The sequence below is a fragment of the Mobula birostris genome, chromosome 25, assembly GCF_030028105.1.
Source record: "Mobula birostris isolate sMobBir1 chromosome 25, sMobBir1.hap1, whole genome shotgun sequence".
Lineage (NCBI taxonomy): Eukaryota > Metazoa > Chordata > Chondrichthyes > Myliobatiformes > Myliobatidae > Mobula > Mobula birostris.
In genome coordinates this window covers 3,581,961-3,605,320 of record NC_092394.1, presented here as the reverse complement: position 1 = coordinate 3,605,320, position 23,360 = coordinate 3,581,961, and the positions used below count along the sequence as shown (strand labels likewise).

General features: G+C 48.1%; 1 protein-coding gene across 1 annotated transcript in view; it reads right to left on the bottom strand.

Moving 5' to 3' along the window:
• Positions 1–23,360, bottom strand: part of LOC140187617 (leucine-rich repeat-containing protein 75A-like) — a 52,129-nt gene that overhangs the window by 3,633 nt on the left and 25,136 nt on the right. The window contains exons 2-3 of the mRNA XM_072243125.1: positions 10,006–10,134; positions 2,366–2,478 (exon numbers count right to left, since the gene is read on the bottom strand). Coding sequence (XP_072099226.1) covers positions 2,366–2,478; positions 10,006–10,134 — 242 coding nt within the window. The remainder of the gene's footprint in view (positions 1–2,365; positions 2,479–10,005; positions 10,135–23,360) is intronic.

The following is a 23,360-nucleotide window of genomic DNA, read 5'->3' as shown; positions in this document are numbered from 1 at the left end:
ATCAGAAGGCGTAGAATCCCTGTGGGGAGAGTTAAGGAACTGCTAGAGTAAAAAGACCCTGATGTGAGTTATATACAGGCCTTCGAACAATAGCCAGGATGTGGGGTACAAATTACAATGGGAGATGGAAAATACATGTTAAAGAGGAAATGTTATAGTCATGAGGGATTTCAGTATGCAGGGAGAGTGGGAAAATCAACTAGTGCTGATTTTCAATCCCAAGAGAGAGAATTTGTAGAATGGCTATGAGATGGCTTTTCAAAGCAGCTCATGTTTGAGCCAACAAAGGGAGCAGCTATTCTGGATTGTGTGTTGTGTAATGAACTAGATTTGATAAGGGAGCTTCAGGTAAAGGAAGCCTTAGGAGGCAGGGATTATAATATGACAGATTTAACCCTGCAGTTGAGGGAGAAGCTAAAGCCAGATGTATCAAGATTGCAGTGGAGTAAAGGGAATTACAAAGTGCAAGAAAGGAGATGGCCAGAGTTGATTGGAAGGAGACATTAGCAGGGATGATGGCACAGCAGAAAAGGCTGCATTTCTGGGAGCAATTCAGAAGGTGCAGGATAGACACACCTCGAAGTGTTCAAAGGCAGGGTGACTCAACTGTGGCAGACAAGGGAAGCCAAAATTATCATGTAACAAAGTAAAATTCAGTGGGAAGTTAGTGGATAGTAAGCTTAAAAAAAACAAAAGACAAGTAATGAAAGCCACAAGGAGGGAAAAGATGAAATATGAAAGTAAGCTAGCCAAAAATATCAAAGAGGATACTAAAAACCTTTTCCAGATATATGAAGAGAGAAGAGTTGATATTGGACTGCTGGAAAATGACGCTGGAGAGCTAGTAATGATGGACGAACTGAATAAGTACTTTGCATCAGCTGTCACTGCGGAAGACACCGGCAGTATGCCAGAAGTTCGAGAGTGCCGGGGGCAGAAGTGAGTGCAGTCACTATTACTAGGGAGAAGGTGCTTGGGAAGCTGAAAGGTCTGAAGGTAGACCAGTCACCTGGACACATGGACTACACCCAGGGTTCCAAAAGAGGTAGCTGAAGAGATTGTGGGTGTATTAGTAATGATCTTTCATGAACCAATAGAATTTGGAAGATTGCAGATGTCACTTCACTCTTCAAGAAGGGAAGGAGACAGAAGAAAAAGGAATTATAGGCCAGTTAGCATGACCTCAGTGGTTGGGAAGATGGAGTCGATTATTAACGATGAGGTTTCTGGATACTTGAGACACATGATAAAATAAGCCAAAGTCAGCATGGTTTCCATTTCCTCGAGGGAAAACCTTGCCTGACAAATCTGTTGGAATTCTTTGAGGAAGTAACACACAGGATAGACAAGGGAGAACCAGTGGGTAATATGTATTTGGATTGTCAGAAGGCCTTTGACAAGATGCTGCACATAAGATAACTTAGCAAGAGCCCATGGTATTACAGGAAAAACTCTGGCATGGATAAACCAGCGGCTGGTTGGCAGGAGGCAAAGACTGGGAACAAAGGGAGCCTTTTCTGATTGGCTGCCGGTGACTGGTGGTGTTCTAGAGGAGTCTGTGTTGGGACCGATTCTTCTTACATTATACGTTAATGATTTTGATGATGGAATTGATGGCTTTGTGGACAATAGGAAGATAGGTGGAGGGGCAGGTAGTTCTGAGGAAACAGGGAGTCTGCAGAAGGGCTCAGACAGATTAGGAGAACGGGCAACAAAGTGCCAGATGGAATAGTGTCAGGAAGTGTACAGTCATGCACTTTGGTAGAAGGAATAAAGGCACAGACTACTTTCGAAACGGGGAGAAAATTTAAAAATCCAAGGCACAAAGGGACTTGGGATTCCTGGAAGGTGAATTTGCAGGTTGAGTCGGTGGTGAGGAAGGCAAATGCAAGGTTAGCATTCATTTCAAGAGGATTTGAATAGAAAAGCAAGGATGTGATGTTCAGACTTTATGAGGCTTCAGTCACACTGTACTCGAGGATTGGGAGCAGTTTTGCGTCCATCATCGAAGGAAAAGATTTGCTGGCATTAAAGTGAAAGTTATCCCAAAAATAAAAGTGTGAACTCATGGGGAATCTTTGATGGCTCTGGGCCTGTACTCGCTGCAATTCAGAAGATGGTGGGGGGGGGGGGAGTGGGAAATCTATAGAATATTGAAAAACGTAGATGGACTGGATATGGAGAGGATCTACAGTGGGTGAATCTCAGACCAGAGGGCACAACCTCAGAATAGAGGGGCATCCATTCACAAAAGAGATGAGGAAGATTTTTTTTTTGGCCGAATTCTGTTCCGATGCCTAATGGAAGGGAGGTGCAGAGTCGTATGCGTGAGGCACGTTGAGAAGGAGCAAGTGGTGGGGATTACCAGGCCTGAGGTTTGCGCTTGAGGAACCCCTGGCGTCTGTACTGTGAGTGTGGGCTCAGGTGGTGGGTCAGCTGCCGGCCGATCCTCTCCAGGCCTCCCGACGAGTCCCCCTCCTGAAAACAATAACACAGTGCAGTGGTCACTCACTGTCCACACAGCAGCTGCCAAGAATAGACCACAAGACCACAAGATATAGGAGCAGAAGTAGGCCATTCAGCCCATCGAGTCTGCTCCACTATTCAATCATGGGCTGATCCAATTCTTCCAGTCATCCCCACTCCCCTGCCTTCGCGCCATACCCTTTGTTGCCCTGGCTAAATCAAGAACCTATCTATCTCTGCCTTAAATACACCCAATGACTTGGCCTCCACAGCCGCTCGTGGCAACGAGTTCCACAGATTTACCACCCTCTGACTAAAGTGATTTCTCCGCATCTCAGTTCTAAATAGACGTCCTTCAATCCTGAAGTCGTGCCCTCTTGTCCTGGACTCCACTACCATGGGAAATAACTTTGCCATATCTAATCTGTTCAGGCCTTTTAACATTCAAAGTGTTTCTATGAGATTCCCCGCCTCATTCTCCTGATCTTCAGGGAATACAGCCCAAGAGCTGCCAGACGTTCCTCATACGGTAACCCTTTCACTCCTGGGGCAGTGGGCTCGAGGTTCCAGGGAATGAGTATTGGATATGGCCCAGTCCGTCACGGTTAAATCTCCCCCACCATTGAGCACATCTACACGGAGCACTGGCACAGGAAAAGAGATTCCATCATCAGGGTCCCCCACCGCCCAGAACACGCCCCGTTCTCACGGCTGCCATCAGGGACAAGGTATAGCAGCCTCACACCACCAGGTTCAGGAACAGTTATCACCCCTCAGCCAGCAGGCTCCTGAACCAGTGTGGATAACTTCACTCACCCCATCACTGAACTGTCCTCACAACCTATGGACTCCCTGCTCAGGACGTTACAGCTCGTGTTCTCAATATTTATTATTTATTTATCGATATTTGTTTTTTGTGTGTTTTTGTATCTGCAGTTTGCACATGGGGAGTTTGTCCATATTGTTTTGTAGCCTTTCATGGATTCTTCTGTGTTGCTTTGTATTTACTGTGAATGCCCACAAGAAAATTAACCTCAGGGTGTGTATGGCCCAATGTCTAGTTTGATTATGAATTTATTTTGAACTTTGAGGCCAACAAACCACAGCTCCAGGAACAAGACCAGTGGGCACTGGAACCAGTTCCAATGGGGATCCCAGCTGATTAGATCCGGGATCGAGACCAGTTCCAATGGGGATCCCAGCTGATTAGATCTGGGATCGAGACCAGTTCCAATGGGGATCCCAGCTGATTAGATCCAGGATCAAGACCAGTTCCAATGGGGATCCCAGCTGATTAGATCCAGGAATGAGACCAGTTCCAATCGAATCCCAGCTGATCAGCATTTCCTTCCCCCCACCTCCTCAGTCCAACATACAGAGGTAAGATGTTGCAGTTACAGAATATTGTGTTCAGCTTTGTACACCCGGCTATAGGAAGGATGTTATTACACTAGAAACGGTGCAGAAATCGTTTTGAGGATGTTGAGGGACTGTGTTAAAGAGGGAAGTTGTGGGTAGTGTAGCGATGAGCACAGACACTCACAGCAGCAGCAACCCAGCTTCCAATTCCTGTCAGTCTGTAAGGAGTTGGTACGTTCTCCCTGTGACCACGTGGGTTTCCCCCAGGTGCTCCTGTTTCTTCCCACAGTCCACAGACAGATGGTTAACGGGTCATTTGGGTGCAATTGGGCAGCGTGGGCCCAGCAGGGCCTGTTACCGTACTGTATCTCTGAACAAACACATCTGTCCCAGCTTGCACCTCCTATTGACTGCATTCACTCTGTATTCCCTCCTCGTGTGCCCACCCAGGTCCCTCGCTTCATTCCAAACCCTCTCAAAGCTTCCACATCCTCCACAGAATCGTCAGTGTAAACCTACGTCGATGCAAACCATTGGTCTACACAGGTTGAGAGGGTGGTTAAGATGGCGTACGGAATGTTTGCCCTTGATCAGTCGAGGCACTGAGTTCAAAAGTCAGGAAGTTATTTTGCAGTTTTGTAAACTCCAGTTAGGCTGCATCTGGAGTATTGTGTACAGTTCTGGTTACCCACTATAGGAAGGATGTCGAGGCTTTGGAGAGGGTGCAGAAGAGGTTCACCAGGATGCTGCCCGGATTAGAGGGCACGTGCTGTAACGAGCGGTTGGACAAACTTGGGTTGTTTTCTCTGGAGTGACGGAGGCTGAGGGGAGATCTGATTGAGGTTTACAAGATTATGAGAGGCACAGATAGGACAGACAAAAACTAAGATGTTCCATGAGTTGAAATGTCTAATACCAGAGGACATGCATTTAAGGTGAGAGGGGGTCATTTCAAAGGAGATGGGAGGGGCAAGATTGTTTTTAACAACACGGAGGGTGGCGAGGGCCTGGGGTGGTGGTAGACGCAGATACATTAGGGACTTCTAACAGACGTTTAGATTGGCGCATGACTGTGAGGAAAATGGAAGGATATGGGTATTGTGAATGCAGAAGGGATTAGTTCAGTCACTTGATTACTAATATAATTGGTTCAGCACAACATTGTGGGCCAAAGGGCCTGTTTCTGTGTTGAATTGTTCTCTGTTGTAAACAACTCACTCTGAGGGTGGAGGTGGGGTGGGGAAGAGGTGCCCTGCTTCATTACTGGGGCAGTCGGACTGCAGTACAACTGTCCCCCCCCCCCCCAGCCTCCAGCCACAGGCCCCTACCCCTACCCCACCCCCCGATTCTGTTCCGTGATCCCAGATGCCCGAACCCGGCAGTGCTGGGCTCTCACCGTCCCGAGGTACAACCCCTCACGTGCACCAACTGAACACGGCAGTGTAACAATTAGTGTGACAGTGCCCGAAATTGGGCCCCGAGTCCTGCTGTATCTGTCGGGAGTTTGAACGCAGTCCCCGTGATGGCTTGGGTTTCCTCCCACACGCTGAAGACAGGCCGGTGTTGTGCTGTGTTGGCAGTGGACTCCTGCGGGCTGCCCAACGCAGTCCTCGGACAGTGCTGGTCACTGACCATACGTTTCGATGTACAGTGCTCATCTTTGGAGAGTTCCTGTCAATAGTGAACACCACACCTCCTCCTCGCTGGCAGCCAAGTCTCCTCTGTGCCACTGGGGGCTAAACACAGACTGATGAAATCCAACAACCCTTGAACTCCGGATGTCCCAGCCCTTCCCCAAGGGGTCCTGGCAGCGTGCACACACACACTACAGCACGCCCTCATTCACACCAACTGCGAGCTCTGAGCTCACAGTAATTCTGTGCAGTCTCACAGACCAATCTGTAGAGAAACAGCGCCAATCTGCAACACCAATTTCCATTCATACCATAAGCCTCATGCTAGCTCCCTTAACCTTGATCAAAAATATCCAACCCATAGCTACAAACATTTATCATCCGTGCAAGGTCTGAATTTCAGCCCCAGTTCCCTATAGTGCAGGTGTACTTGGTGCAGGAAAGCAGCCTTCATCAGAGACTCCCACCACCCAGGCCATGCTCCCTTCTCACTGCTGCCATCAGGAAAATGGTACGAGAGCCTCAGGACCCACACCACCCGGTTCAGGAACAGTTACTACCTCTTAACTATCAGGCTCCTGAACAGAGCGGTTAACTTCACTCACCCTATCTGTTCCCACAACCAATGGACTCATTATTTGTTTTTTATTATTATTATTATTATTATTTTCCTTTTTTCTTTTGCATTCTGGTTTTTGTCCATCCTGTTGTTGTGGTCTTTCATTGATCCTACTATGGTAATTGATTAATTGAGTATTCCTGCAAGAAAATGAACCTCAAGGTGATATGGTGACATATATGTTCTTTGAACTTCTGAACCTGGAGTTTAATGTGGATCAAAAGGCAGATTATCCTCCAAATATTTCAATAAATAGCTGACAATGCCACCTGATAACTGAACCTTGCGAAGCCATGGATTCGACCTCAGAGCATTGAGACCAAAGCTGTGCGAGAGATGAGGTCAGATCTCACTAGAGCCAAGTTTAACGGATTTCTGACAGAAGTTGAAGAGATTATTTAGGGACCTCAACTAAACGAGGGGAAAATAATGCAACTTTAAAAGGGGTGCATTATTGAAGCAACAAGTGATTTTTCCCATGTCGAGACACTGCTACAGCTTTAGAATCAGCACACAGGAGGGAGACAGAAAATCCAGTTGAATGGTGCTACAACAAAATCTCACTCAAAGTCGGCAAAAACAAAGAGCTGATTATTGATTGCAGGAGGAAGAAACTGGGGGGTCTTTAAGCCAGTCCTCATTAGAGGATGGGAGATGGGGAGAGTCAGTGTCTTTAAATTTATTGGAGTTAACATATCTGAGATCTGTCCTGGCACCAGCCGTAAGAGCTATCACAGAGAGAGTACGACACACTTCTGCTTTCTTGAGGTTTGTGCAGATTCAGCACGTCACCGAAAACTGTGACAAACTCCTATAGATGCACAGTGGAGTGTCTCCTGACTGGTTGCATCACAGCCTGGTATGGAAACACCAAAGCCCAGGAATGGAACAGGCTGCAGAAAGTAGTGGATACAGCCCAGTCCGTCACTGGCAAAGCTCTCCCCACCACTGAGCACGTCTACATGGAGTACTGATGCAAGAAGGCAGCCTCCATGGGCAAGGATTCCTATTTCAAAGAGCCTCAGCTAATTCAGGAGCAAAACTATAACCCACTAAATTCCTGCTGAAAGTTAAATAAGGAAGCAGCACACTCAAAATGCTGGAGGAGCTCAGCAGGCCAGGCAGCATCATTGGAAAAGAGGAAACAGTCGATGTTTCAGGTCGAGACCCTTCATCAGGACTTGAGGAGAGACGACATGGATTGGAAAGGTGCAGAGAGCTTCGGTCCAAATGCAGGTAAATGCCACTCGCTCCCTGTGCTACAGTCACAGACAGCATGGACCGGTTGTGCTGAAGGGCCTGAGATCATGCTGAACGACTGTCCTCAGTCCAGGGAATCTTCCTACTCTCTGGGACAACGGAATGGTCCCAACAGGAATCTCCAATGGTGGCCCAGGGCAGGGAGAGCCTTTAGTCTAGTCCAGTCCAGTCCAGTGTCAGGGCAGGATTACAAAGTGTGGGGCTCAGTGGAACAGGATCAGTCCTGGGGTGTCCAGTGACAGGGATGTGCCAGAAACTGCTGGAGGGGTCTGAGGCAGACAGGGGTCCCGGCAGACAGCCGGGAACCTGCAGCACTGCTCCCAGACAGCTGTCAGCCGCATTATTGCTGGTACCAGCTGGCCTCTCGCTCCCTGGGCACAGGGAGCGGCTCAGAATGCACTCATCCCAGATTACTCACACAGCCAGGGATGGGGCCAGAGCAAGGTCACACACCAGCCGACAGTTCAGGGCACAGCCCTGGCCTTAAGTTGTCTGACTTAACAGGCGACTGCGTGTCTCTGTCCCTGGGCATGTCTGCAATCCCTGTATTGTACTGCAGGAGGCGCTGTGTGCACACCACACATCCCTGGACATACACCCCTGAACGTACACCCCTGAACGTGTGGTGCTTTCCTATTAGTTTCTATTTAACCTCACGTCCTTCTACCCCAATCCCCCCACCCCTCCGACTTCCCCGCATTCCCTGGTTCAGTCCCTGGCAGCTGAGGGACTCGAACGTAGTACTTTCCCATCAGAGCCCTCACATGCAGACCTGACCCAGCCAACTTCCACCTGCACCCCTGACCCCTGACAGGTCAAAGCCCACCCACCGCCACTCGGGAGCAGAGGCAGTGGTAAAACCACCCAGGCACAGCACTGACTGGATGCCAGAAAACTCCCTGCTTGCTTTCTGAATGGCGAACACATCATTTTATGGGAGAGGGCCATTCGGCCTCTCGAAGGCCTGTTAGCCAGGGCAGGGGATGGTTTTCCGCCTCGAGATGTTCCAGCATTCAGTCTGCCCAGCTCAGAGACGTCCCACGTCCTGGCCCGCATTCCCGAGGCCAGATACCCCATCGGGGGCAGGGCACGGCTGGCTGACGTAGGAGGAAGGGTCCAGTCAATGGCCTAGCTTCAACACCGACGTCATAGCCCCAACCAAACCAATATACTGAAAACTCAATTTCCCCCCTCTGTGCAACCAACTTCTCAACTCGAAATGCAAGGTGAGGAGTATTGGGTTAACAGAGACAAGTGATTTCAGAAATGCTGGAAGCCTTCAGCCACACACACACACACACACACACACACACACATACATACACACACACACACACACACACACACACAGTTCAGCAGGTCAGGCAGCATCTATGGAGGGGAATAAGCAGTCAAAGTTTCAGGCCGAGACCTTTCACCGGGACTGGAAAGGAAGGATACCTTTCCCTTCCAACTCACTCAGTCCTGATGAAGGAATGGTCTCAGATGGTTTTCTTTCCCTCCATATTTTTTTTAAACAAAAATGCACTCAACAGCGAAATCCTATATAATAATCAGGGCTTGATAACTTGATTAGCTTCATATTAAAATATAATTTTTACTATCTACAATCACTGCAGCCCAAGGACCTCACCTTTCCCAGATGTCCCCCTCTGTTCCCATCGATACCGCCTGCTCCTTCTCCACAGATGCTGCCTGACCCGCTGAGTTCCTGCAGTGTTGTCTGTGCGTTGCCACCGGGTTAATGCTTTCTCTGAAGGACTGTGGCACTTGTCTCAACAACTGCACCGAACCAAGGCCAGCAGACAGGGATTCAGGCTCGCCAGCAGCACGCATCCTGGGAAGCTGAGAGTGTGCCAACTCTGTCGTGTCAGGGACAGGGATTCAGGCTCGCCAGCAGCACACATCCCTGGGAAGCTGGGAGTGTGCCAACTCTGTCTTGTCGGGGTATCAGGGTGTCAGCGACACGGGTTCGATCATGCTGCTGCCTGTAAGGAGTTTGTACGTGCTCCCTGTGACTGCGTGGGTTTCCTCCGGGTGCTCCGGTTTCCTCCCACGTTCCAAAGTCGTACACGCTAGTGTCAGTAAGCTGTGGACGTTAAGTTGGCGCCGGGAACGTGGTGACCTTGCAGGCTGCCCCCAGCACAACATAAATGGTATAGCATCATACAGGCCCTTCGGCCCACAATGCTGTGTCAATCTTTTAACCCACTCCAAGATCAATCTCACCCTTCCCTCCTCATAGGCTCCATTTTTCTAATATCACAGTCTCTTAAATCTCCCCATTGCCTCTCCCACCACCCCTGGCAGGGCATTCCACACACCCACCACTCTGTAAAACACCCACCTCTGACATCCCCCCGACACTTCCCACCAAATTATGCCCCTTGGTATTACCCATTTCCATCCCAGGAAAAGCTCTCTGGCTGCCCACTCGATCTTTAGATGAAGGGTTTCAGCCTGAAACGTCAGCTGTTGGCTCCTCTCCACAGAGGCTGCCTGACCTGCTGAGTTCCTCCAGTATTTTGTGAGAGTTGCTTTGGATTTCAAGCATCTGCAGAACCTCCTGTGTTTTTGATCTCTGTCTTACCCGAGACCCCTAGCTAGTCACCTCTCAGTTTCCCTCTCTCGGAAGAATCAGTACATGGCTCAACGTCGGTTCCTTACCGGTTTGGGGCAGTGGATATAACGGGCCAGACTGATGATCAGCTCGTGCGTGATGGGATCCACCAGGTTTCGGAAGCTGGCGTATCGGCACAGGACGCTGTCCAGCGAGGTCGACTCCATGCCCAGGTCCTGTGGCAGAAAAATCAGCAGCAAATCACAGACCTGGAACCTCGCAGGGAGACAGCAGTAGGCCACCTGGCCCATCAAACCTATCCCACCATGACTGATCTGTCTGAGACCCTCTGCCATGCATGGTAAGATCCCGAGGTTCACCCTCTTCAGTTCCCAGTACAGGAGTCCGTGGGAAAAGAGGGGTTCACTCTGTTCAGTTCCCAGTACGGGAGTCAGTGGGGAAAGAGGGGTTCACTCTGTTCAGTCCCAGTACGGGAGTTGGTGGGAAAAGGGGGAGAGGTTCACTCTGTTCAATCCCCAGTACGGGAGTCGGTGGGAAAAGGGGGATTCACTTTGTTCAGTCCCCAGTACAGGAGTCCGTGGGGAAAAAGGGAGAGGTTCACTCTGTTCAGTCCCCAGTAGGGGAGTCAGTGGGAAAAGACCCACACGTATCCCAGACTCTGGGACTGAAGGGCTCCCAAATTCTCTGTGGGATTTCTCACCTGGCCAAAATCAAACTTCTGGTCACGCTGGTGCTGCACTGCAACTTCCATTGAGCCTGTGGCTCAGACTTGGTTGGATTTTGGGTTTTGGGAGCAGCATGGGAAGCTCGGGGTCAGGTACAGGGGTAACGGGGCGTTAGAGGTCAATAAATGGAGTCAGGGGCAGGAGCCAGTAGTACCCCCTCCTCCTCAGGTTAATGTGTTCCCCTGAGTTGCGGGGTCAAAAGTCTGTGTGAGTTCAGAGGTTAAGGCTCAGAGGTCAAAGTCCCATAGTTGGCAAATTCTGGTGTCGATGCCCAGAGGTCAAAGCCCAAAGGTTGAAGATCAAAGTTGGTAAGTCTGGAGTTTGAAGCCCCTAGGTGTGCATGTCCAAAGGTCAAAGGTCTGCAAGTCCAGGCCAGTGATTGGAGGTTGGAGGCCTGATGTCTACGAGTCTGGGGCCAAGAACCAGTGACTGGAGGCCTGGCTGTGTGGCTGTGTGGGTGTGTGGGTGAGTGAGTGAGTGAGTGAGTGAGCGAAAAAGGGTTTGTTGTTTTACCTTTTTTTGTTGCTTGTTTAAGATTTAAGATTGTTTAATGTCACTTCCAGTACAGGAGTGTAAATGAGAACTAAATAATGTTACTCTGGATCTGATGCAGCACAAAAATAAACAACAAGATAAAGACAAGAAAAATAATTTTTAAAACAAAGTAATTTAAATACTCAAGATAACTTGCATAGATTGATTGTATGTCTATAAATTGATGCTAGGGAAAGGAGTGTCTGACAGGAAATGTTTTAGACCATACGTTATACGAGCAGAATTAGGCCATTTGGCCCTTCGAGTTTGCTCCACCATTTCATCATGGCTGATCCAATTTTCCTCTCAGCCCCACCCTCCTGCCTTCTGCCTGTATCGCTTCATGCCCTGATTTATCCAGAATCTATCAACCTCCGCCTTAAATATAAAGACTTGGCCCTCCTAGCCGCCTGTAGCAAAAAAAACTGCACAGATTCGCCACTGAAAGGGTGGCGTTGATAAATCTTACTGTACTTTTCCCAAGGGGTTAGAGTCTTCTTACCGTCTCCCCACCCACCCAGGCACCCACATCCAGGGCATTGCATGCTGTCCACTCCCCTGTAGATCAAAAACTATGTCCGCAGTCCACACCGCCTCAACTCATGGAACAACCCCCCTCCCCCTATTCTCCGCCTTTGTCACATTCAGTCTCAGCCCCGTTTGTTCTTAAGGGGATTTTTCAGACCCCAAGCCCAAGCGCGAGCTTGCTGCCGAAGCCCCCGAGCCTTCACCCTCCCGGGGTCCTGCACACTGCGACAACCAGTGGCCAGGCTGCACCTCACAATCAAAATCTGGTTTCATGTCACGGACACGTCGCCAAATGTGTTGTTTGGTGGCAGCAGTACACAGATAAACCATTATCAATGTAAACTAAATTTTATTATAAAACAATTACAATAAGAGATACATACACAACAGTGTAAAAGTCTTTATTTACATCATATATTTAAAATATATCATCTCTATAGAGAGATAAGGTGCCTAAGACTTTTGCACAGTACTGAGGTAATTTTATGTATTGCACTGTACCGCTGATGCAAAAAAAAAACCTAATTTCATGACATGTGTGAGTGATGATAAACCTGATTCTGATCTGGGTCTCTATTGTGGACCGAGGGTGGGAAGGGGACAGGGAGAGGGGAATCATAGTTGGGAAAAGGGGAATGTGGGGGAGGAGAGGGAGCAGGAAGCACCAGAGAGGCGTTCTGTAATGATCAATAAACCAGTTGTTTGGAATCAAACGACCTTGCAGTGTGAGGGGTGGAAGGACCCAGCTGAGCGCCCGCTGTGATGTCCAGGCCCATCAGACCTGATGGAAAAGAATAGCGTCCTCCGGTCCCCAATCAACACGCACAAAATACTGGAGGGACTCAGCAGGTCGGGCAGGGGAAGAAACAGTCAATGTTTCAGGCTGAGATCCCTCATCGGGACTTGAAGCCAGAATAAGGTGGGTGATGGGGCGATGGGGTACAGGGTCAGAGTACAGGCTGATAAGTGATAGGTGAGACCAGGTGTGGGGGATGAAGTGAAAAGCTGGAAGGTGATTGGTGGAAGAGATGAAGGACTGAAGAAGGAGGAATCCGATAGGAGAAGAGCGTGGACCTTGGGAGGAAGGGAAGGAGGAAGGGAAACAGAGGGAGGTGACGGGCAAGTGAGGAGGAGAGAGGGATTCAGAATGGGAAATGGAAAAGAGAGAGTGGGAAGGTGGGAGAAATACCGGAAGTTAGAGAAATTAACGTGCGTGCCGTTAGGCTTAAGGCTACCCAGATGGAATACGAGGTGTGGTCTCATCATGGAGGTCGAGGTGGCCATGGAATAACACGTCGGAAGAATGAAAATGAGTGGCGTCTGCCTGTCATGACAGACGGAACAGAGGGGCACTGAGAAGCTGAGCTCTAATCGGCCGAGTTCCCACGTCAGGTCTCAAGGGAATGCACAAAAGATTCCACGACAAACACCCGCCACGTGCTGTCTGAGAGCAGCACATCCAGTGGGGCTGGAGATCGGAGAGCTTGTTTCAAGGAGTCATCGGGAGTGGGTTAATTGTCAGGGAGCAGAGAGGTGTCAAATTGATGATTTTTTAGGCCACGCCCTTCAGTGGCTTGAGAGAATAGATTCAGAAAGATACAACCATCCCTCATTCAATGGTGAAACATTTGCAGGCAAACCCAGATCTTTTCGCTGACCCTCAGTGGCCTCTTTACCCGGTACCCCTGTACACCCGCTCGGTAATGCAAACATTTGAACTGCCAATCACATGGCAGTAGCTCAATACGCGAGATCCAGAGAGCGCGGCAGAACAGCCTTCCTGCCCATCGGATCTCAGCCGCTCAGCTCGCCCAGGACAGGGCTCACCAGGGTATGTGACCCGTCACCTGCCTGTCGAAGCAGAGTACACGTGACAAATAAAGCTAATCTTTCATCTTTTCACTGAAAATGTCCAGCTTTTATTTCCACCTTCCTCTCCTTTTCTCTTTCCTTCTCTCACCCTCCCTCCTCAGTGATTTGATTTGATGCAAACAACAAATATGCTTCCCTGTACATATGATTATACAAACTAATATCTCTTCTCACGTCACCTTTCAACAGCTGGGGAGAGATATCACAGGCAGTTTCAACAAAACATCAAAAAGCTAGGCAAGGAAGAGGAAAGAGGCACTAAGGAACGTCCTGGGTCAGAGGTAGAAAGCGGGAAACTAGAGAGAAAGCTCACAGAAGCAGGAGCTGCGTTCCCGCTCAGGTCCAAGGTGGAGCTTGGAAAACTGTCTCCACGAGAAAAGCATCATCTAGCACAGCAGTCATGGTGGGACTGGCCTGAGTCAGAGTGGTCAGGCCTTGGCTCGACAGACTTTGGCAAGAACATGAGAATGCAAGGCAAAGAGGCAAGTTTATTTCTTAATTTCTTATTTAACTCTGACTCGACTGGTGGCGTAGTGGCATCAGTGTCGGAGTTCGGGACGAAAGGTCGCGGGTTCGAATCCAGCCGGCTCCCCTGCACGCTTTCCACCCGTGCTGGGTTACCGGCTGCTGATCTCTTTGGAAACTCACCCGGCAGAAGGCAATGGCAAACCACCGCTGTAACTTGCCTCGTACGCGGTTCCCCACTACGTCAGAGAGGCGTGGAGGGAAATCGTCCGCCGACCGGAGAAACTCTGGATGTGACGTACCTTTCCTTTCCTTCCTTATTTTTAAACTCCAGAGAGAATCGGGGGGATGTCTACAGAGCCAGTGTTCTATTCCGGGTGTCAGATGTGGGATTTCCAGGAAATTCCCAGCCTTCCCGATGGCCACATCTGCACCGGGTACATCGAAGTGCAGTTCCTTAGAGACCATGTTAGGGAACTAGAGCTGCAGCTCGATGACCTCCAGCTCGTCAGGGAAAGTGAGACAGTGGTAGACAGGAGCTACAGGGAGGTAGTCACCCCAAGGCTACAGAAGACAGATAAATGGATGATTGTCAGAAGGAAGGGAGAACGTGAACGTCAGATAGTGGAGAGCACCTGTATGGTTGCTGCCCTCAACAATAAGTACTTCATTTTGAGTACTGTCGGTGGGGCGACCTACCTGGGGAAACAACAGTGACCGTGCCTCTGGCACTGAGTCTGGCCCTGTAGCTCAGAAGGGTAGGGAAATGAACAGGATCACAGCAGAAATAGGGTCTCTATAGTTAGAGGGACAGATAGGCAATTCTGTGGATGCAAAAAGGAAACACAGATGGTAGTTTGCCTCCCAGGTGCCAGGGTCCACGCCATTTCTGAACACGTCCACAATATCCTGAAAAGGGAGGGTGAGCAGCCAGAGCTCGTGGTACACATTGGTACCAACCACATAGGCTAGAAAAAGGGAGGAGGTCCTGAAAACAGAATACAGGGAGTTGGGAAGGAAGCTGAGAAGCAGGACCTCAAGGGTAGTAATCACGGGACTGCTGCCTGTGCCACGCAACAGTGAGGATAAGAATAGAATGAGGTGGTGGATAAATGCATGGCTGAAGAATTGGAACGGGGGCAGGGATTCAGATTTCTGGATAATTGGGTCCTCTTCTAGGGCAGGTATGACCTGTACAAAAGGGATGAGTTGTATTGAATCCGAGGGGGACCAATATTCTTGGAGGAGGTTTTACAAGATCTGTTGGGAGTGGTTTAAACTAATATCAGGGGGATGGGAACCAGTGTGGTAGAGCTGAGGATGAGCCAGCAGGTTTACAAGTCGATGAGGGGTGTAACATGAATGTAAGGAAGGACAAGCCAATGACTGGGTACAAATGCAGACAGAGCAAAGAGTTAAATTGTATCACAGAAGCAAAATTCAAAAAGGTGTACAATGCAGGACTGAAGGTGCTGTATTTAAATAACACGTAGCGTTTGGAATAAGGTGGATGAACTCGTGGCGCAATTAGAGATTGGTCGGTAGGACGGTGCGGGCACCATTGAGTCGTGGCTGAAAGACCATAGTTGGGAGCTTAACGTCAAAGGATGTACTTTGTATCGAAAGCACAGGCGGGAAGGCAGAGGCGGTGATGTGGTTCAGTTGGTAAGAGATGGAATTGCATCTTCAGAAAGAAGTGACATAGGTTCAGGGAATGATGAATCTTTGTGGAGGGAGCACAGAAACGGCAAGGGTAAAAAACCATTATGGGGATCATATATCAGCCTCCAAATAGCAGCCAAGATGTGGGGCTGAGATTGCAAAGGAAGCTGGAAAAGGCATGTAATAAGGGTAATGACACAATTGTAATGGGGGACTTCAATATGCAAGGGGATTGGGAATATCAGGTTGGTGTCAGAATGTGAGAGGGGGAAATTGTTCAATGCCAATGAAATGGACTTTTAGAGCAGCTTGTGTTTGAGCCAGTTCGGGGACAGGCCATCTTAGATTGGATGCTGTGTAATAATCCAGATTTTATGAGGGAGCTTAAGATAAAGGAACCCTTAGGAGACAGAGATCATAATATGATTGAATTCATACTGCAATTTGAGAGGGAGAAGCATAAGTCACAAGTATCAGTATCACAATGGAATAAAGGAAATTACAGTACAGAGGCTTGACAGGAGTTTGCCCAGGTGGATTGGAGGGGGATGCTGGTGGGGATGACGGCAGAACAGAGGTGACTGAAGTCTCTAGGAATAGTTCACAAGGCGCAGGATAGGTATGTCACACAGAAGTTGTTCTCAAATGGCAGGGGTAGGCACCTGTGGCTGAGAAGGGAAGTTAAGGACTCTGTAAAGGCAAGGAAAAGGCATATAAGGTAGCAAATGTGAGTGGGATGTTGTATGATTAGGAAGCTTTTAAAATCCCACAAAAGGCAACTAAAAAAGCCAATAAAAAAGGAAAAGATTAAATATGAGGGCAAACTAGTCAATAATATAAAGCAAGATACTAAAAGTTTTCTTCAGTTATATAAAGAGTAAAAGGGAGGTGAGAGTTGACATTGGACCACCGGAAAATGATGCTAGTGAGGTAGTAATGGCGGATGAACTGAACAGGTACTCCTGAGATAGTGTTTCATGTAGATGTGCTCAATGGTGGGGAGTTCTCTACCCAGGTACATAAGGTGGATGTGGAGAGGATGCTTCCTCTGGTGGGGGTATCCAGAACTAGAGGGCACAGCCTCAAAATTGAGGGGTGACCTTTTAGAACAGAACCATAGAACACTACAGCACAGAAAACAGGCCATTTGGCCCTTTTAGTCTGTGCCGAAACTATTCCGCTAGTCCCATTGACCTGCACCCAGTCCATAACCCTCCAGACTTCTCCCATCCATGTATCTATCCAATTTATTCTTAAGAGTGAGCCCACATTTACCATGTCAGATGGCAGCTCGTTCTACACTCCCACCACTCTCTGAGTGAAGTTCCCCCTAATGTTCCCCCTAAACCTTTTCCCTTTCACCCTAAAGCCATGTCCTCTTGTATTTATCTCTCTTAATCTAAGTGGAAAGAGCCTATTCACATTTACTCTGTCTATACCCCTCATAATTTTGTAAACCTCTATCAAATCTCCCCTCATTCTTCTACACTCCAAGGAATAAAATCCTAACCTGTTCAATCTTTCCCTGTAACTCAACTCCTGAAGACCCGGCAACATCCCAGTAAATCTCTGCACTCTTTCAATCTTACTGATATCCTTCCTATAATTAGGTAAGGAGGAATTTTTTTTAGTCAGAGAGTTGCAAATTTGTGGAATGCTCTGCCACAGACAGATGAGAAAGCCAAGACTGTGAGTATATTTAAAGCAAAAATTAATAGTTTCCTGACAAATCAGGGTATCAAGAAATATGGCAAGACGACGGGTGTATGGGGTTGAATGGGATCTGGGATCAGACATGATGGAATGACAGAGCAGATTCGATGGGCTGAATGGCCTATTCTGCTATGTCTTATGGTCTAACTACAGACTTGTCAACCTGAGATCTGTCATCACAAAATGTTGTAGCTGTTCTTAAAAGCATTTAATGGGCACTTTGAAAGTGGGAAAAGGATTGGTCAATGTCAGTGTGAATTCAAGGGAAATTATTTCTTCAGGTTTGGGGCAGTAGACAGACAAGTTCAGAAATCAGAATCAGATTTAATATCCCCGGCATATCTTGTGAAATACTTTGTTTTGTGAGAGCAATACATTGAGTTCCACATCACAACAAGAAATATTTAAATCAAACAAGTCATGCAAAGAGCGAGTGAGATAGTGTTCATGGGTTCATTGTCCATCCGGAGATCGGATGGCGGAGGGGAAGAAGCTGTTCCTAAATCATTGAGTGTGTGTCCTCAGCCTCCTGTACCTCCTCCCTGATGGTAGCAATGAGAAGAGGGCATGTCCTCGGTGGTGGGGGTCCCTGATGATGGATGCTGCTTTCCTGAGACAGTGTTTCATGTAGATGTGCTCAATGGTGGGGAGTTCTCTACCCATGATAGACTGGGTTGTATCCACCACTTTTTGTAGGATTTTGTCATTCAAGGACTTTGGTGTTTCCATACCAGGTCGTGTTGCAGGCAGTCAATATTCTCTCCACCACACATCTACAGAAATTAGGGAAGTTTCAGATGACATGCTGAATCTTCACAAACTGTGAAACATAGAAAATAGGTGCAGGAGTAGGCCATTCAGCCCTTCCAGCCTGCTCCACCATTCAGTATGATCATGGCTGATCATCCAACTCAGAACCCTGTACCAGCCTTCCCTCCATACCCCCTGATCCCTTGAGCCACAAGGGCCATATCTAACTCCCTCTTAAATATAGCCAATGAACTGGCCTCAACTGTTTCCTGTGGCAGAGAATTCCACAGATTCACCACTCTCTGTGTGAAGAAGTTTTTCCTAATCTCGGTCCTAAAAGGCTTCCCCTTTATCCTCAAACTGTGACCCCTCGTTCTGGACTTCCCCAACATCGGGAACAATCTTCCTGCATCTAGCCTGTCCAATCCCTTTAGGATTTTATACATTTTAATCAGATCCCCCCTCAATCTTCTAAATTCCAATGAGTATAAGCCTAGTTCATCCAGTCTTTCATCATATGAAAGTCCTGCCATCCCAGGAATCAATCTGGTGAACCTTTTTTGTACTCGCTCTATGGCAAGGATGTCTTTCCTCAGATTAGGGGACCAAAACTGCACACAATACTCCAGGTGTGGTCTCACCAAGGCCTTGTACAACTGCAGTAGTACCTCCCTGCTCCTGTACTCGAATCCTCTCGCTATAAATGCCAGCATACCATTCGCCTTTTTCACCACCTGCTGTACCTGCATGCCCACTTTCAATGACTGGTGTATAATGACACCCAGGTCTCGTTGCACCTCCCCTTTTCCTAATCGGCCACCATTCAGATAATAATCTGTTTTCCTGTTTTTGCCACCAAAGTGGATAACTTCACATTTATCCACATTAAATTGCATCTGCCATGAATTTGCCCACTCACCCAACCTATCCAAGTCACCCTGCATCCTCTTAGCATCCTCCTCACAGCTAACACTGTTATCCAGCTTCATGTCATCCGCAAACTTGGAGATGCTGCATTTAATTCCCTCATCTAAGTCATTAATATATATTGTAAACAACTGGGGTCCCAGCACTGAGCCTTGCGGTACCCCACTAGTCACTGCCTGCCATTCTGAAAAGGTCCCGTTTATTCCCACTCTTTGCTTCCTGTCTGCCAACCAATTCTCTATCCACATCAATACCTCACCCCCAATGAAGGAGAAGCGCTGCTGTTTTCTTCATAACGGCACTCGTGTCGGACCCAAGACAGATCCTCTGAATAGATCACACCACAGACTTTAAAGTTGTTGACTCTGTCCCACCCCTGATCCCCCGACGAGGACTGGCTCACGGATCTCCGGTTTCATCCTCCTGAAGTCAGTAATCATCTCTTTGGTCCTGCTGACACTGAGTGATATGTTGTTGCTGTGCCACCCCTCAGGCAGATTTCCAATCTCCCCCTGTATGCTGATCCGTCACCACCTTCGATTCAGCCAGTGGCCGCGGTGTCATCAGCAAACTTAAATACGGCACTTGCGCTGTGCTTAGCCTCACAGTCATAGGTGTAAAGCGAGTAGAGCAGGGGCCAAGCACACAGCCCTGTGGTGCACCTGTGCTGATGGAGATTGTGGAGATGTAGCCAATCATCCGAACTGACCGTTGAGGAAATCGAAGATTCAGTTGCACAGGAAGGTATTGAGGCCCAGGTCTGGGAGCTCATTGATTAGTTTTGAGGGGATGATGGTATTGAATGCCGAGCTGTAGTCAATAAAGAGCATCCTGATGTACACATCTTTGCTGTGCAGATGTTCCAGGGTTGACTGCAGATGGCATCTGCTGTAACGGGAGGTAAATTGGAGCAAATCCAAGTCACTTTGCAGGCAGGAGTCGATACAGTTCATTATGAATCTCTCAAAACTCTTCATCACTGTGGGTGTCAGTGCTACTGGATGATAACTGAAGCTTGCTTGAAGCAGGTGGGTACCTCAGAGAACCAGAATGAGAGGTTAAAGGCATTGCAGAACGGAATGTTTCAGGGAGGGACTTGCTGTTGTGTTGTTGCTGTTTGCGTTTCATTTGGTTGTCTCCTGTGTTGTTCTGCCAAGCATTTTTTGGCATACTCTGTCAGTGCCAAAATATACCGTGACATGTACGGGCTGTCCCCAGCACAACTTTGTGCTGACTGTTAATACAAATAGTCATAGTCATACTTTATTGATCCGGGGGAAATTGGTTTTCATTACAGTTGCACCATAAATAATAAATAGTAATAGAACCATAAATAGTTAAATAGTAATATGTAAATTATGCCAGTAAATTATGAAATAAGTCCAGGACCAGCCTATTGGCTCAGGGTGTCTGACCCTCCAAGGGAGGAATTATAAAGTTTGATGGCCACAGGCAGGAATGACTTCCTATGACGCTCTGTGCTGCATCTCGGTGGAATGAGTCTCTGGCTGAATGTACTCCTGTGCCCAACCAGTACATTATGTAGTGGATGGGAGACATTGTCCAAGATGGCATGCAACTTAGACAGCATCCTCTTTTCAGACACCACCGTCAGAGAGTCCAGTTCCATCCCCACAACATCACTGGCCTTATGAATGAGTTTGTTGATTCTGTTGGTGTTTGCTACCCTCAGCCTGCTGCCCCAGCACACAACAGCAAACATGATCGCACTGGCCACCACAGACTCGTAGAACATCCTCAGCATCATCCGACAGATATTAAAGGACCTCAGTCTCCTCAGGAAGTAGAGACGGCTCTGGCCCTTCTTGTAGACAGCCTCAGTGTTCTTTGACCAGTCCAGTTTATTGTCAATTCGTATCCCCAGGTATTTGTAATCCTCCACCATGTCCACACTGACCCCCTGGATGGAAACAGGGGTCACCGGTACCTTAGCTCTCCTCAGATCTACCACCAGCTCCTTAGTCTTTTTCACATTAAGCTGCAGATAATTCTGCTCACATCATGTGACAAAGTTTCCTACCGTAGCCCTGTACTCAACCTCATCTCCCTTGCTGATGCATCCAACTATGGCAGAGTCGTCCGAAAACTTCTGAAGATGACAAGACTCTGTGCAGTAGTTGAAGTCCGAGGTGTAAATGGTGAAGAGAAAGGGAGACAAGACAGTTCCCTGTGGAGCCCCAGTGCTGCTGATCACTCTGTCGGACACACAGCGTTGCAAGCACACGTACTGTGGTCTGCCAGTCAGGTAATCAAGAATCCATGATACCTGGAAAGCATCCACCTGCATCGCTGTCAGCTTCTCCCCCAGCAGAGCAGGACGGATGGTGTTGAATGCACTGGAGAAGTCAAAAAACATGACCCTCACAGTGCTCGCTGGCTTGTCCAGGTGGGCGTAGACACACATTTCACTGCATGTTTTAATGTATGGGCAATAAATAAAACTGAATCCCACTCTGAATCTGGTGTTGAGCATTATACACTGACATAGACCACAGTCATGTGTTGGCGCGTGGCCAAGTGGTTAAGGCATTGGTTTAGTGATCTGAAGGTTGCTAGTTCGAGCCTCAACTGAGGCAGCGTGTTGTGTCCTTGAGCAAGGCACTTAACCACACATTGCTCTGTGACGACACTGGTGCCAAGCTGTATTGGCCCTAGTGCCCTTCCCTTGGACAACATCAGTGGCGTGGAGAGGGGAGACTTGCAGCATGGGCAACTGCTGGTCTTCCATACAATCTTGCCCTGGAAACCTTCCAAGGCACAAATCCATGGTCTCTCGAGACTAACTATAATAGACCACAGTCACGGACCAGGATGAAGAGAGCAGCTCCGGGTCTCACAGGTTCACAATCCCATCTTCCACATCACTGTTGTAGAAAAAGTGCAAGCACACAAAGTCAACAGGTGCTTGAGGGGATGTAGACAGACTCTGTGAAAGTTGTACGACCTCACACAATATTCAGAATGCAGGAAGCCCAGACACAAAAGGCCTTTGAAGAGCATAGCTGCCCTTGCACAGCAGGGGTCTGGAGACGAGATCACTGATCCAAAGAATACACACTAAGGGACAAATGCTTTACAAACTTCAAAATATGATCGATTGTCATTTCTTCTGTCTTTTAACACCTGTATTGTGAATGATAATTGATCTTACAAGAAAGGAATTGAGATGTACAATATAGAGTTTACCAAATGGTCAGTATCCATAGCTGCTAGTCAATTCTGTATAAAAATGCCTTTTCTCTGTTCAGAACTCAGGGGCAAATCTGTTCTCCCTGTGCACAAGGAAAATAAAGTAGACTTGAATTGTAAGTGTGTGTGTACTGATTCCAGCAACAGGGGCAAAGCCTTGGGAGAGACATTATGTTGGAAAGGGGAGGTCATCTTCAAAATGTGATGCTTCAAGGCGGCAGTGCAGATGTGAACTGGAGAGACTGAATGAGTTCAGCCATGCGGGTGTTCAGAAGGAGCTGTGTGTCCTTGTACCCAGTCACTGAAAGTTAATCTATAAACCCGGCAATCAGTTCAAAGGCAACAAACAAGATGCTGGCCTTCACGGAGACAGGACGTGAGTACAAGAGTGGAGCTGTCTTGCTGTAATAATAGAGCCCTGCTGAAATGTGATATCAGGTCTCCTACCCAAAGGAAGGAGATCAGTGCATTAGTACAGTGACAGTTCACCAGATCAATTCCTTGGAAGGCAGGTTTGTCTGACAAGGAGAGGTTACGCAATTCTCTGGAGCAGAACAAAATTCCAGCTCCTCCAGCAATGCATGTCGTCCTGCTCTGGATTTCTAGCACCTGCTGAATCCTTCGTTCCTGTACCTTCTCCCTGATGGTAGTGATGAGAAGAGAGCATGTCCTGGGTGGTGAGCCCTTCACAATGGATGCCACCTCCAGGCCCGATGCTTGAAGCCCCTGGGGTCAGTGTGTCCGGAAGTCAGAGGTTCAATGTCTGCGGGCCCTGGGATCGTACACTTGTCTGTGTGGGTGGGAAGGAGGAAAGGGACCTGTTGTTTCAGATCGAGAATCTACATCAAGATGACTATCCAATTCTTCCAGTCAACCCCATTCCCCTGCCTTCTCCTCTTACCCTTTGGTGCCCTGGCTAATCAAGAACCTACCTATCTCTGCCTTAAATGCACCCGATGACTTGGCCTCCAGCCACTTGTGGCAACAAATTCCACAGATTTACCACCCTCTGACTAAAGTAATTTCTCCGCATCTCAGTTCTAAAAGGACGTCCT